Below are 16,438 nucleotides of genomic sequence, written 5' to 3'. Positions count from 1 at the left end.
CGCTGCCGAGCATCGTAGCCACGACGCGCGGCAGCGAGAGGTCCTCTCCTATGACCGCGACGAGGGCGGCGCGCTGCTCGTCGAATCCAGAGCAACGACCCACATACCCTGCGATAAAATATTATCATATTCGAATTGACCATTTTTAGAATATGATTTCTTTATCATAGGTACATAATATTATGTCTACTACAAAAATAATCGAATCCAGAAAATGTGTTGAAAAAGTGAGTTTTTAAAAAACTAGACATCTTGTGCTTGTTATATCGATATGTTAAGTATAGTTTTTGAGGCGCATGACGTTCAGTTTGACTAGTTTTTAAGTGCAGCAAGTTTCGTGTCGACTTCGGAAGTCGGATAATCGTTGTTGCGAAACAATACTATAAATGAGAGGTCTTTCCTTAGGCAATTTTATAACCCCGGCTTTAACCAAAGCAGACGTACGTGCGTTATGTAAAAACGAATTATAGGAAAATGATTGCACTCCTTCTGATATTAGTTGGGCTCGGCTGGGTTTTAGTGTTCCGGTACAGACGGAGGAATATGTATAAATTGGCAGCGGCTATCCCGACTCCTGACGAGACAAACCTGTTAGTTGGCGTGGCCCACAAAATGATGGGTAACACAGAGGGTAAGCATTTTTTTTATAAAACCAATCCGACCAAGCCTTGTTACTATCGCAATGTAATATATAAAAACACTCTCCGGATAAACCGGATGAACTCCGATGTACCCCTGACGGATTTTCTATAAATTTGTTTGTGATCGCTTAGTGAATTTTACGATATTTCATCCCATACAAATGGTCTATACGAAAAAGTACTCGAATGTAACCGAGTTGATTGGACTAAATGAAATGCACTGATCTGAAACGCCAATAACAGCTGTACAAAGTTTCAACATAATCTAACAAACATAGAAATTCACATTTTATATTAAATATTAAATATAAAACAAGAGGAAAAAGTTATTAGAAGATAAGATAACGAATATAAAATATAACAAACATATTGGGTTTTAAGCGGACTGTACGCGATAACAAGCTAATTATAAAAAAATTAGATTCATAGATTAAAGAAGACTGTGCACTAACTTGTTCAGCGTTTTCCTCGTAGACTTCAGTCTGTTGCCCTCTTCTATCTCCGCTTGAAAACTTTCGATGACAGAGGTGATCGCCAATTACAATGCGGTTGGCGATTATGTATCTTACTTTCAAACATGCGAGACTACTCAAATAAGTAAATGCGAATTTGGTAATTACTTTTATTTTAGCAGCGGTTTATGCGGTTACGATTTTTTCACTTTTCAACTTTTGGCGGCAATTTTAATAGTGTCACAGATAATACATTATTATTGTGTAGCAGTCAAATAAGGATTTATAGACTACTTACCTATACCTATATTTTATAATATCGTAACTAATTGGTGTTATCACATATAAAATTGATCTGTGTAGTAAGTCTTAGTAATGTTGATAGTATTCGTTCCTGAAACGCTAGATCGTTAATTACATTTTCCAGAACTTTTGAGAGTTCATTACACAATTTTAACACTGTTTTTTGTTAAATAGCGTGTAAATTCGTTTATTTATTATTCCATTCGTTCATTCAATTCAGTGCAAGATTGGAAACGGATTTTTTTTAATTAATCGGAAAATTCATTCTACTTTCATCATTATATTTATGTATTGTTTCTTAGACAAGGTTATAAAATAATAATAAAAAATGGTTCTTTATTTTTTTTGGATTAGAGGTTTTAGTGGCATGTAGTATCTTTATGGCAGCAATAACATAGATCTACAAGGTTGTAAAAGTAAATTAGTCAGTGGCGTCAAGGTGTTGAAATCTAAAATCATTTTAGCGCAGATAATGTCATTATAATTTTACTTTTAATGCGTTGAACTACAATAATTGGAATATAAGACATAATTGTTCTAGTGTTTTGTAAGTCATGCACGTATGTACACATAAACTTTTAAATGTATATATATACATATTTAATATTTATGTATTATAATATGATTATGATTTATGCATTTCTTATATTTACATTTTATGTAGTAACAAACTTTGTTTAATAAATTATAAAGTATCTATTTTAACTTTAATTGATCAACAAATGCACCAAGGACGTTCTTTTCTGCATCACCCTTGATTGATTGGCAGATCATGTCTTAGTCATTAAGTCCTCTAATGTGTTTTAAATCAATGTGCATGAAATTTAATAAATAAAGTAATTAAAAGAGAAAATTGAAAAAAGTTGCCTACGGCTCACATCGTGTTAAGCGGTTACCGGTGTCCATTAATGCGGAGTCAAACCGTGTATGCCATCACCTATGTTGAGGTATAAAAAGCATCTATTAAAAAATAATAGTTAGACGCTTCAAACCGTCGTTTAAAACCACCGCCCAAGATTCTTTGGCTGAGTACCTATTACTTCACGATTCCAAATAGTAACACACACACACACACACACGCACACACGCACAAACGCACACACGCACTCACACTCACACTCACACTCACACGTACGTACTACATTCTTACAGATCGCTCTTCCTGGTTAACTTAACAAGTTTTCCTAGCATAAAAGCCAGGGAATATTGTTATTGTATACCTCATAAAAAAGCCATGTATATTATTATATTAGTGTTAAGAATTCTTGTACGTGTTTGTATTTTAAGAGAATAAATATTATTATTATTATTAAAGTATACATACGACGACATAATTTCAAGTCCAATATTTGTTCTTTTAGAAATAATGTCGTCACTTCAAAGATACAGCTACGATTCCATGAAACACAATGGCATAGTGACTATGTGGTTGTTTCACATTCTTTACTTTGGTGAGTCGAGTATTTTTATATAAATAGGCAAAATACTTAGTACAACTTTCCATTTAATTTATCGACCGATATCCTTTTTTTCAGTACATTTGAGAAGGTTAATGTTAACGAAATTGGGAAATAGTATTTTTTGTGTTAGATGTGGTTATGAGCAGACTCCATGATTTTGTTACCTAGCCAATTTTATTGGGCTTAGCAGTTTTTTTTGTAGTGATCAATAATGGTTCAGGGCGTTATCGGAAGTGAGATGATTAAATAACACAACTGGTTAATCGGAGCGCTTATTCGCGACTGAACGTAAAAAGTAAAAAGCAAAGGAGATTGCGGGCGCAGCCGCATGTTATGACTACGAACAATTTTGTTTACATAACAAACTGTGTTCCTACAAGCTCTTCGATTCCGGCATACCTCTGGTGTTCTAGCTTTCATCACCTGGTATTTCATTGTTAATATTTAACAAACCAAACAGCTAATTATCATAAAATATGTATACGTACCGCATGATTATGGGTTTACAAAGGGTGCTAAATAAATAGTGATAATGCGATACAATCTCCTTGGAAAGAAACAAAATTACTAGCAGGCATAGTCGAGATGTTAGTTAAAATGTAATTAAAACTATCAATTTGCTTTTGTTTTTTAAAAATAGCAGACATATTTTTTTTGCGTCGGAACGTGGTCTTTTAAAATTTAAGTTCGCACGGTAATAAAGTTTCTTTGCTTGTAAAATTTTACTACGGAGCTGGTAAATCAAGATTTGAGAGCAACATTATGGGTTCATGCTCCTTCACACTTTACGGTTGAGCGTTTGTGTGCTGAGTTCAAGCGAGGAAGAACTTCAATTTTTTCTCCTACCTATTCGCTGGTGGCGTAGAGGACAATTCCAGCTACGCCCAGACGGGTAGCTCACGGGCTCAACCTGAGAAAAAATTCTAACACTAGCCCTAGTACGAGCAGTGCTTAGCAGAATCTACTACCGGATCGGACACGGAATAGATAAATAAGGTTGGAAAGGCCTTTGCTCTAATTTTGTATTAGGACCCACGGAATAGATAAATAAGGTTGGAAAGGCCTTTGCTCTAATTTTGTATTAGGACCCGTGTCGCCGCTTCATCCCTACTATTTTAATTTCTACACATACACATACTATGATTACAAGTATTTCGCATACAACAAAAACACCCACACATAAATCTCAGGACAGATACTCGTTCGCAAACTAGCACAAAACTCCCGTAGGCATACACACTCACACATGCAAAAAGGCAATAAAAATGTTCACACACGCTAGAGCTTGATAAAACCGATATTCTTTATCGATAAATTATCTGATGAATGAATCGGGAAAAATGAAACATGAAATAAATGTTGGAAAAAAACTATTTTACTTTTATTAATTACAAATAGTCACTATCCCTGGAATAAAACGTATTTGTTAAGCAGTTGGCGCTTGCTATTAATTGCGAATGAATTTTTCAAAACTAAGTGTATTCTGATTTTTTTATGGTAAAATCATTTTCAGTAAAATGTTTAGAGCAAATAGTACTCGTCTTTGTCTCCAGTTTCCACTACCTGTCACGTCAATCCATTGTTCCCTGGCGTCAGGTTCTTTAGGAAACCTAAAATTTATAATTTATTGCATAAGTCAAATAGCATTTTACTCAGATTTTAATACGTCTTAGACAATATAGTAAATACCCGTAAATGAGAGGTCTACATGTCCGTTTATATTATACCTTCACATTAATTCAATGATAATAATACATCTTTGTTTTACTCAAAATACGCCTCACTAAGAATATACTAGGTATCATAAATTCAATATAAAATAATACAAAAATTATCCATGTCAAATATAAATATAGTCGCGAATTCTGTCGATGATTTTATTTTACCACATGGTCACCTCACTATCGACAAACTAGCGCCGTGCACCACGGCCAATCAGGGCAAAGGCCGAAATTTCAAAGATTGAAGTGTAGAGAACGCAATGCATGTAGTACATTGGAAGCGGACTTGGTCATTGCGTTCATTGGGCGAGTACACATCGCGCAATGTATGCTATTTATAACTTGTTGCAATTATATTGTTAATGTTTGGAATTTCATAATGCTCAGTATATTTTTATGTTTTAGACAAATAATATTGTAATTAAATGGTAATTTCGACTTACCGATCGAAAGATATACCTCCTCGCTCTATACTTGAGGTCTGACTTTTTGTTTTACAAGTTATAATTGCACAACACGGCATTATAAAGCGGAGATCTGTTCGCCCAAGTAGTCCGAAGCGCACTAAACGCGGTGAATGAAAGAATCGGTCGAGTTATGATTGTAGAATCATAACTGTGGCACGCTTGCCCCGCCTGCATTACCATTCCAACCTTATTTATCTATTCCGTGGGATCGGAATCGCCACCACAAGACATTATTTCGGGCGACGACGGCTTTGCGTTGGTCCTTCGCCTGTGTCGGATAGAAGGTAGCTTCTGTTAACGACGATCCCAGCACGGGACGCCCTACATTGGTAGTGATTGAACAAATGATTTAAAATTTTGAAAACGTTGTCTTGGCGGATCGTCACGGTACTGTTTGTTTTCTAGCAGAAGAAATGAAGTCTTCTATAAGAACTGTCCATAATGTTATTTATTTATTATTACGAGATATATATTATTACGAGAAGGACCAAGAGCTCTTTCTTTTTTCGGGACTTGACGATCTGCAGATGATCTCAGTGGGCTGTGTCTGAGGGTTAATTTACTCGTCGAGCCCTTCGTCGTAACCGACGGGTTCAATGAGAACGATGACCGGTGCTTGAGGTATCTAAAAGCATCGTTAGTAGATCGGGAGGATCCGAAATGACCTCGATTTCCGCTGTTGCCGTACAGCTGTTCGCACAGATAATGCGTCGGCTTAATCAATTTAACACTGTAATTTTTTGGTTTAGATTAATTTGTTTTTCATCAAGAATTAGTTTAGATGTCAGTTGTTGGTAGAAATAGAATTAGAAGATAAGGAGAATTGATTAGAAGAATTTTATGCAAATCTTTTATTTATTTATTTAGTGTCATCAAATCCTTTTGACTTGGAGGTAATTCTGAAGACCTGCTTGGAGAAAGACGATTTACATAGATTTTTTCGACCGGCGATAGGGTATGGCGGCATTTTTGCACCAGGTACGTTTGTTCAATTTGTATGTCTCAGAGATTCATTCATACTTCATATAATATTTTCTACCAGTCTAACATATTTATTATTATAGTGTTATTTATTCTTAGTTTTTGTTAGCTTGTTTCAAATACGTACTGACAGTCTCATCTCGTTGGCTCATTTTTATATGGATATTGCTTTAAAATTACTTCATTTCATTGCTACGAGTCTTGTATAGTATTGATGAGTTCGTGTAATACATTTGTGTGTATAAAATGAAATTTTAGTGTCGATATGGCGAAGACGTCGAAAAATTATGGTGCCAGCGTTCAGTCCGAAAATAGTTCACAGTTTTGTAGGAATAATCTCTGAGCAAAGCGAGAAGCTTGTTTCAAGTTTGAGTAAATGCGTCGGCAAAGGGATGTTCGGCTCTTGGCCTTTTCTAAGCGCTTACACATTGGACTCTGTTTGTAGTAAGTTACAGCTTAAATAAAATCACGAATACTAAGTCTCCTTAGTTAAGGGTCGGGTTTTATATACATATTATATTAAAGTTTCCTTTTTTATTGCTTTGATGGGCGGACGAGCTCACAGCCCACCTGGTGTTAAGTGGTTACTGGAGCCCATAGACATCTACCATGTAAATGGGCCTTGAGATATAAGTTCTAAGATCTCAAGTATAGTTACAAGAGCTGCCCCACCCTTCAAACCGAAACACATTACTGCTTCACGGCAGAAATAGGCAGAGTGGTTGTACCTACCCTACCCGCGCGAACTCACAAGAAGTCCTACCACCAGTTTCGCAAATGATACAGTTTTTTTTGCCGCTTTCATTTTTATTATACGTTGTTATTCCTTCACAGTGAAAGTCAATCGTAAACGTTTGTTAAGTACGTATTTTATTGGAAAAATTACTCGTGATAATATGAGTCTGAACGGATATGTACCATCACCCTGTCTATTTCAGCAGCAAAGTAATAATGTATTACGGTTTGAAGGGTGGGGGGCAGTCGTTATTTAAAAGGAATGGCGACTTTCTAATATTTCAGGGCGACATTATCCTTATAGTTATATGTTCCAGTAATCACTTAAAAGTAATTGAGGCCGTTGGACTTTTTAGAGATAATAAGATTAAAGATTCGTTTTCATTTTAGAAACAGCAATGGGCGTGAATATCAATGCACAAGCAAAGGCTGACTCAGAGTTCTTGAAATCTTTGAACCGTCTTCTTAACGTAATCTGTGAGAGGATATTTCATGTATGGCTGCATCCGGATTGGCTTTTCAAACAGTTTCCTGTGTTTAATGAGCACCAGAAGTGTATTAGAGTATTGCATGAATTTATTGACCAGGTAAATCTATTGATGTGTTCGGACTAATGTATTTTCTTTATTATAGTTTAAGATAAAACTCATTTATCTATATATTAATACGTGAAGCAGAAACTTTGTACCCCTTAAATTGCGCGAACGGAGGAGTATGAAATTTCTCATACTTATAGAGAACATAGTGGAGGAGTGCAGAATGCTAATAATTTTCTTAATTATGCATAAAAAATCATTGAATCAATAAAGAAAACGTTACACACACTCTCATATATTTGACACAACACATTTACACACACATATGCTCTGTGTTTATTGTCAAAATTTTGTTAATGTTGAAAGTCTGTGGTCAAATTGAGAATACAATAATATTGTTTGTCTTTAATATTATTTGTCTATAGTGTAGTCTTGGTGAAATTTGTGATTATAGAAGTATAATAATAGTCTATAACAATAGAATCATAATAGTGTACAAACTTATTTATTTACTTATTTAGATTATAGTCGAATTTCGACTACCGGGGACCGCTAGTAATTAATAAACTGTTTAACTGTTTAACCAAATTTTGAAGTGACTCACTAACTCATAGTAAGTAACACGCTGCTGTTACGCTGTCACTTAAAAGTTTTTTTTGAAGTTTTCATTTACGGATACCAGACCGATGGGGTTTTTTTTTTATTGCCTTTGTAGGCAGACGAGCGTACGGCCCAACAATTCCTCAGAGCACTCCCCATGGAACATGCGGTACAAAATACAGAGGGAACCGAAGTCCCTCCGCAGACCCAGAGGCTCCAAGCGATCCGTGAGAATGGGATTATCGACAATCCGAACGGCTCTCTTCTGTATGGAGTCAAATGGAAGAAGCTGGTATTTGGGAGCCCCAGCCCAGAGATGAAAGCAGTACTCCACGCGAGGCCGGACTTGTGCTTTATAGAGCAAAAGTCTTTGTCCAGGCGTGAAGTACCGCTTCGCTCTGTTGAGGACTCCCAGCATTTTGGACGCCAATTTGGCTTTATCTTTCAAATGACTCCGAAATTGGACATCACTCGAAATGTCGATCCCAAGTAAAATCGGATCAAGACTCCAGATTTATTTCGGACTCCGGCGTCTGCGAAGATAATTCGAAGATCTTGATAAAGGCGCGTGGGTCATCTTCCGAAAACTGCCCTACAGAACGAGTACCGACTAAACTTCACGAATACTCTTGCTCGACGTCCGATTGCCGCCAAAGACAGAACAAGGGCAAGGTCGTCCCTAATTTCACGGTTAACACTGTGTAGAGAGAGGGAGAATAGTCTCATTGGACCGTTTACCCGTATCCGATGGGATAAGCCTTTGGGCACTCTTCGAGGGCGAAACATACCGGTATTTGGGCATGTACAAAATATAGGTATTGACGTTGCGGTCGTCAAACAGGCTGCATGCGACGCGTTTTATGAACGTCTGACAAAATTGTGTAAGAGCCTTTTGTCGGGTGTAAATAAGACACGGGCGTTTAGCGGCTGGGTGATGCCCGTTCTTATGTGTACCTTCGGCGTGCTCAGGTGGACTCAGACCGAACTGGACGTCCTGGATAGAAAAATCGGCGCAATTGGAGGGTCATCTCCATAGGATGGTCCACCCAAAGTCCTCGGCCTACTTAGCACCAAATTTATGCATAACAGTGGGGTGTGCAGTCTCAGGGAATATTTCCTATCGAGAGCTGACAGTGTGATGCACAGAGATATCATGGAATGCGACAAAGGACTGACCCTGTTAGCCCTGGCTAGAGACGGGTGGCAATCACCGGCGGTACTCAGTACCTCTGACCGTGAGGCCATAAGGAAAGAGAAAGAGCTGCACGGACGCTTCATTCAGGATCTACATGAGCCCCACGTGGACAAAGAAGCCTCCATGCACTGGCTGCGATTCGGTGACCTCTTTGGAGAAAACGAGGGTTTTGTCTCGGAGACTATGTAGAAAAATAAATTATTAAGCTATCGTATAGGTTGTGTATTGTAGGGACGGACTTTGCTTCGGTTGTGAACGGTTCGACTGTAAAAATAAATATTAACACTTAGTTATTATTTAAAATTAGTCATAATAATGAAGCCTCTCGACAGTGGAATACGAGCAGAGGTCAATGTCTTTACCATCGAAACAGAACTAATTATAATCTTGCGATAGAAATAGGTAAGACGTACATATCAGAGCACGCCATAGCAGTTGATCACACGTTAGTTCATGCTAGTAATTAGGCAAGTTAAAATGTGCTAGGCTTACCCGTCTAGAATTGTCAGTAAGTATTAAAAATAAAGCAACAAAGAGTGCTCACTACATTAAGGTCACGAAAAAAAGCCTAGACCATGACGTTCAGAGTTTTATCATTTAATTTTATGTTTGATTTTCAGGTAATTCAGAATAAAAGAGAAGAGTTTCAGATGGAGAAGATTTCTAAAGATCTAGAAGTGGATACTCATTATGGTAGGTACAGTATATACAATTTACAAAACAATTTAACAATTTTTTTACACAAAGTCGAAAATTGAGTGAAATATTTTTGAAGTACGTAAACTTATACAGATTTTAACGTTGGTATTCATGAGATTGTTTTCAGTATACAATGGAATGCGTAATATAAATTTCAACATCATTTCTTGAACGTCATAAGGCAAAGAACTTGAAAATTATTCTAAATTAAATATATTCATGGAAATGCCAAAACTATTCTACCCGTGAGGCCTTACAATACGATACACCACCAGTAAATATAGGCTGGTGACCGCAGTACGCTGGTTTGATAATTAAAAAACACTGTGTGCTTAAGCAAACAGAGGCATTCACAGTGAGCTGTCTATTAGTGCCAGATCAGATTTGAATTTAATCATCTTAGATAGTAAAAAATCAATTTCCTCTTCTCCCAGATTTAGGGTCACACAAAAGTAAGACATTCCTGGATCTTCTGATTACGTTTTCTGGAGACGAAAAAGGTTATACTAATGTCGAACTACGAGAAGAAATGCTAACATTGACAGTGGCGGGCACAGACACATCAGCAGTCGGTATTGGATTCACACTGGAGCTTTTAGCTAAATACCCTAAAATACAGGAAAACATTTTCCAAGAGTAAGAAAGATACTGTAACTTATCTTCTTCTTTGTATTTAGATACACGTTTTTTTTTAAATATTCATACGTCTGTTTAAGTGGTCAAACTGACTATATTATATCGGTGTATCTGCTATTTTATCCTTTAAGCCACCAGAGCTTTGTATTGACTATTGCTATAGTACTATAAATAAATTTCGCTGAAGTATCTAAATATTATAAACTAAAATTGAAACGGCTCACACCGGATTGCCAGCATTACAGCGGCTACGACGAGCACACGGCGGGGCACGAGGTAGAGCTCTTCTTCCCTCTCGTAGTCGTCGCCACCCAGTCGGGGGTCGGACGGGGGCGTTCATCCAGCTCCAGCCAGTTTCTTCCCGGCAATTGTCACGGGGCGACAGTTTGTGTTGCTGTCGTCGCGGTCGACGCTGAACGGAGTGTGGAAGAGCAACCCGGTCGGCGGTATATCGCGTTCCGACCCGGTAGGATGGTTCTGATCCAGCGGATCAGTTAGTTGTAGTGTTGACCGCGGGAGTCGTGCTGCTTTGCCCCAGTTTCGACCTCGGGCCCTAAAAATGTCCTTGGGCCCACGGTCTGCTCCCGTCATCTGCAGACCGTCAAGTCCTATTATATTTCGAATTAAGGGATAAAACAGCACTTTATAGGGCAATGCGAATATATGAATAGCCACCATGCCTGCTTGCCGCGAAGCATTAATACGTTCCGGTGCCCTCGTATTATGCAATTGAGTAGATCTTACATTAAGTGTCAAGGTGATATCATCACGTCAATGCCGTGATGATCATTGAATAAAAGAGTTCTAATTGAAGCAACAAAAAAACTTATTTGTAGTTGAGTTAAAGAAACACATACATACATACGTACATACAACGGTAAATTAATAATTTTTTTTTTTAGATTGTACGGAATTTTCGACGGTTCGGAACGTGCCTTAGTTAAAGAAGATTTAGAAAAGATGAAATATTTGGAAAGAGTCGTGAAGGAATCTCTCAGATTATTCCCTCCAGTTCCGTTTATCATAAGAAAAGTTTTAGAGGATACGAGACTGCGTAAGTAGTCAAGCGTTGTTCTTTCATCAATAGCTATTTGCGGTGGTACGGCAAAGCGCATCTTTTTCTTTAAACTTGAGGAAGGCAAACGTAAGCATGGCGGACATCTTCAAGTACAAAGATATGCTTAAGTGTCTCATGAAGAAGTGCGACATTGAGCCTTTTGAGTGGGACTAAACAGCTGCTCGGCGACCAGAATCGAAGAGTAAAAAACAACTATTATAATGGTGTGCCAACCTGTCCGCATTGTGCACAGAGGCTTAGGAATAAGATCGGCTATGTTAGCCACAGACGAGCACACCGTGACAATTACGGACGGAGTCAAGACGGAGACGGAGATAAAAACGGATCTGAAATGATCTCCGGGGCCGAAATCGGCAAAGGAGGAGCTTTATTATTTGCAGTGGCAAACTAGAATTAACATCAAATCAACTGTCCGGTGCATTCGTATCTAGCGATGCACTGGTGTTCGAATCCCGCAGGCGGGTACCAATTTTTCTAATGAAATACGTACTCAACAAATGTTCACGATTGACTTCCAAGGTGAAGGAATAACATCGTGTAGTAAAAATCAAACCCGCAAAATTATAATTTGCGTAATTACTGGTGGTAGGACCTCTTGTGAGTCCGCACGGGTAGGTACCGCCGCCCCTCCTGTTTCTGCCGTGAAGTAGTAATGCTTTTCGGTTTAAAGGGTGGGGCAGCCGTTGTAACTATACTGAGACCTTAGAACTTATATCTCAAGGTGTGTGGTGCATTTACGTTGTAGATGTCTATGGGCTCCAGTAACCACTTAACACCAGGTGAGCTGTGAGCTTGTTCACATACATAAGCAATAAAAAAAAAAACATCGTGTGAATACCTCACATTTTTTCCTATTTTAAATTTCAGTATTTTGTTGTTACGATAACTTTGATTGAAATAACGCTTGGACTGTGTGTTCTGTGTACATATTAAGACTTTTTCCTTCGGATTCTTTTTTTTTTATTTTTTATTTTTTTTTATTGCTTAGATGAGTGGACGAGCTCACAGCCCACCTGGTGTTACCCACGTGGCCCACGACTTCTAAAATTTCAAGGTTTTCACAAATGACAGTTGACTTTAGATCCAGACAGGGTGCAGACGTTTCTGAACCAAAAAAAGAGGGCACTTCGAATGTAATCCGAGATAATTTGAAGGAATGTGGTGTTTTTTTTTATTGCTCTTGTAGGCAGACGAGCATATGGCTCACCTGGTGGTGAGTTTGTACCGTCGCCCATGGACTTCAGCAATGTCAGGGGCAGAGCCAAGCCACTGCCTACCGTTAAGTACTCTCCACAAGCTTCGTTTAAAGATGGATATGTCATAGCGTTTGGGAAACACCGTGGGGGGAGCTCATTCCAAAACCAGATGCTACGTGGCAAAAAAGATCTCGAAGACCGGAAGCGCACTGTTGATGAACGCAGTGGCTCCAGGTAGTATGGATGAACTCTACTTTGGTGGCGGGCGGTGCGATAGTAAAAACGAGATGATGGTATCATCTCAAACAATTCCTCAGAGCACTCTTCATGGAATATACGGTACTAAATACAGAGGGAACCGAAGTCCCTCCGCAGACCCAGAGGTCCCAAACGATCCGTGAGAATGGGATTATCGACAATCCGAACGGCTCTCTTCTGTATGGAGTCAAATGGAAGAATCTGGTATTTGGGAGCCCCGGCCCAGGGATGGGAGCAGTACTCCACGCGAGGCCGGACTTGTGCTTTATAAAGCAAAAGTTTTTTGTCCAGGCGTAAAGTACCGCTTGGCTCTGTTGAGGACTCCCAGCATTTTGGAAGCCAACTTGGCTTTGCCTTCCAAATGACTCCGAAATTAAATATCGCTCGAAATGTCGACCCCAAGTATCCCAATAATCTCTGAAGGTTGCAGGGATATTCCTTGGAATTGCAGCGCCATGACAATGGGGTCCTTCTTCGCAGTGAACGCGCAAACTTGTGTCTTCAACAGGTTGAATTGAACTTGTCTCAGAGAGTTTTCCACTTCCGACACAAGTTTCGATCGTCTCTCTTGCACCACGCTTCGAGAGAGACTCTGATGCCCAATATATCGCGCATCCCCCGTGCTATCATCCACATAGCAATGCATGCCATCAATAGACAGCATGTCATTGATATACAGGATGAAAAGCATGAAGTAGAGCACTGAACCTTGAGGAATGCCAACGTTAATGGTCATGGTATCAGAGCAGTCACCGTTTAGAACCACTGTGATGCTTCACCCACCCAAAAAGCTAGCGATCCACTTGCAGAGTCCTTTGGGGATTCCGTAAGACGGTAGCTTCGACAGAAGTGCCCTATGCCAGACCCTGTCGAAGGCCTTCCCGATATCAAGACTCACAGCAAGAGCCTCGCCCTTGCTCTCCAAGGAAACCGTACTGTCGGTCACTGATTATTCGCTCCATCACCTTTGAAAGCAAGGAAGATATCGCCTGGTGGCTACAGCTCCACCGGCGCGATCTACCACGGCCTCTAACACTAGGAGCAGGCTTATGACAAAGAGTTAACGTGCAACCTAATCTATACATCAGCCCGCTGAGTTCTTTGCGGGATCTTCTCAGGGGGTCGCGATTCCGATTCAGTAGTAGATTCATTCGCGAAGTAATTGCTCTTGAGTTATTAGGTCTCTTTCGGAGGCGCTTGGGCAGCTGTTAGAAAATCCCACCCCTCCTGGCTGAGCTTTTGCTCGCCCATCTGCCCTGGTGAAACTGGAAAGACCTCCGGGCCATCACTAATCCTTTCTTCATTAAAAACATCACATTATATCTAAGCATCTTTGTAAGTAGCTATGGTAGGTCACTAATTGTTTCTCCTAAATAAATTTGAGGTTGTAATAAAACAGTTTTATGTAATAGTCACTAATAATACTGTTTTTCTGTTATTTTAAGCATCTGGTAACGTTTTGCCTGCCGGTTCAGGCATATTCGTTTCTATCTGGGGAATTCATAGAGACCCAAAGTACTGGGGTCCAGAGGCGGAACACTTCGATCCAGACAGGTTTCTACCGGAGCGTTTTAATGTCGAGCACCCGTGCTGCTACATGCCGTTCAGTAGCGGCCCCAGGAATTGTTTGGGTGAGTACTGTGTTCATACCACGACCAGATATCTACGAGCCTAGAGCCATATATTCGAGGTCGACCTTCCCTTTTTTACAGGATAAACTGTTGAAATTGTTTGCTATTGTATGTTGACAGCTATTTACGCTTGGATGAACTTACAGTTTCCCTTCAATTACTTTTTTGTAATAAATAGTTTTGAACTTAATATTGCTCGTATGAAGCGACAACGCGTTAATTGGTTCGTTTTATATTTTCGCAGGTTATCAATATGCAATGATTTCGATGAAGACTTCTTTATCTGCGATATTACGTAGATACAAGGTAGTGGGTGAACCGGAGAAAGGTCCTGTTCCTCGAATCAGGGTAAAGCTGGACATCATGATGAAGTCAGTGGACGGATGCCAGGTGGCTTTGGAGAGAAGGCCGACCAAATTATGTTAAAGAGAAAATTTGTTGCTGATATCGTCTTCTCGCATTAAAACTGTATAATCTCAAAGCTTACTAATTTTACAGGAGAGTATTTTAAAGGTTTAACATGTGATATTTTTAATATTAAACATCTTTAAAACATTAATTTTTAATTTTTTAACCAGTTACATTATCAGTATTTTAAAGTAAGATAAAATTATGTATTAATTTTGTTAATAGTAGTAAAATATAGATTAACTAAAAAATAAATAAACTAAAAGTAAACTACGCTCTTTTGACAGTATTTATGAAAAAAATACTGGTGATATCAAATTATTCCGCATATTAACTCAATTTCGAATATTTTTGGAATTTGTACACTTTTAATGCGAAAAGACGATATTTCAAATAGAACATTTCATGTTTGAAATATTATATTACATTCATTGAATCGGTTTGTGCGCCACTTATTCATCCTTACAGGCATTATGTCAGATATATTCAAACACTCTCAGAATTTTGAGTTTGATGTTCAACCTAACCCATACACATAAACCACTGCGTTTCTCGCCGGATCTTCTCCTATGGGTCGCGATTTCAATCCGGTGGTAGCGAAGCAATGCTCTTGCTAGGGCTAATGTTAGTAAGTTTTCCTGGGTTGAGCTCCGTGAGCTCAGCTACCAACCCCCTTAGGCTCCCACCAATCAAGTAGGAAAAAACTCTTAGAAAATATGCCTTTGTGATTCATAAAAAAGGCGTTCATTATAAACCGAGTATATCACGTTGGAATGCTGATATCACGAAGCATTTGAATTATACAAGAATGATATATGGAAGCATCCAGTTTTATATTACTAATCCTCCCACAAAACAAAGTAACATAATCTAAAATCCCATTACCATACCCAATTCCATTCTAACTCCTAGTTATTATGTGGCCCAGTGTTAATATAGCGTTTCCTGTGTAGGTGACATTTTCTTTATCTACAATCTTCAAACCCCTGCTAGTACAATTTCTTTGCTTCTTATCGTCGATTACGAGAGATGCAATTAAATATGCTTTATGAGTTTTCTGTTACAATCGAACGATCACAGATGGTTTTGTATTTTTGTTTTGTTCGTCTTGTCATATTGTTTGCCTTGTCGTATATGTATTTGCTAATTTAGATAACTTTTTTATGATATCAAACCATAGGGTCTGGGCATATACCTTTATGCATGGTATTTGGTGATCTGTATTTGAGTGTAGTTGTTAATATTTGGTAAACGTTTCCGGCACGCATACACTATAAAATTCCAGCTCGATGCCGTGTGTACATATTATTATGTATTTTTTTGTTTTGAATAATAAATGTAGATTATCACACTTAATACATTTTCTTTTAATTTCCTAAAAGCACCATCACTATTATCTAATTATTATAATTTCTCAAATTCATATTAGGTAGGTATTTGT

General features: G+C 38.5%; 1 protein-coding gene across 1 annotated transcript; it reads left to right on the top strand.

Annotated features, from left to right (window-relative positions):
* Nucleotides 1-412: 412 nt before the first annotated feature.
* LOC101741719 (cytochrome P450 4C1) lies at nt 413-16,353 on the top strand. The gene is made up of 10 exons (XM_038018717.2): nt 413-631; nt 2,758-2,847; nt 5,912-6,022; nt 6,284-6,469; nt 7,151-7,347; nt 9,712-9,784; nt 10,225-10,426; nt 11,329-11,480; nt 14,404-14,589; nt 14,834-16,353. The coding sequence occupies exons 1-10, from the start codon at nt 475-477 to the stop codon at nt 15,013-15,015; spliced, it is 1,536 nt and encodes a 511-aa protein (XP_037874645.1). The 5' UTR covers nt 413-474; the 3' UTR covers nt 15,016-16,353.
* The last annotated feature ends 85 nt before the right edge of the window (nt 16,354-16,438 follow it).

Source organism: Bombyx mori, chromosome 22 (genome assembly GCF_030269925.1).
Source record: "Bombyx mori chromosome 22, ASM3026992v2".
In the NCBI taxonomy this organism is placed as follows: Eukaryota; Metazoa; Arthropoda; class Insecta; order Lepidoptera; family Bombycidae; genus Bombyx; species Bombyx mori.
This window is presented reverse-complemented; position numbering and strand designations above follow the sequence as displayed.

Bases quoted from the DNA above. Each gene is read 5' to 3' on its own strand.
- LOC101741719 (XM_038018717.2), top strand. From the start codon at position 475: ATGATTGCACTCCTTCTGATATTAGTTGGGCTCGGCTGGGTTTTAGTG. The intron at 6,470-7,150 runs GTAAGTTACAGC...TTTTCATTTTAG, and splicing joins CACATTGGACTCTGTTTGTA to AAACAGCAATGGGCGTGAAT. The intron at 14,590-14,833 runs GTGAGTACTGTG...ATATTTTCGCAG, and splicing joins CGGCCCCAGGAATTGTTTGG to GTTATCAATATGCAATGATT.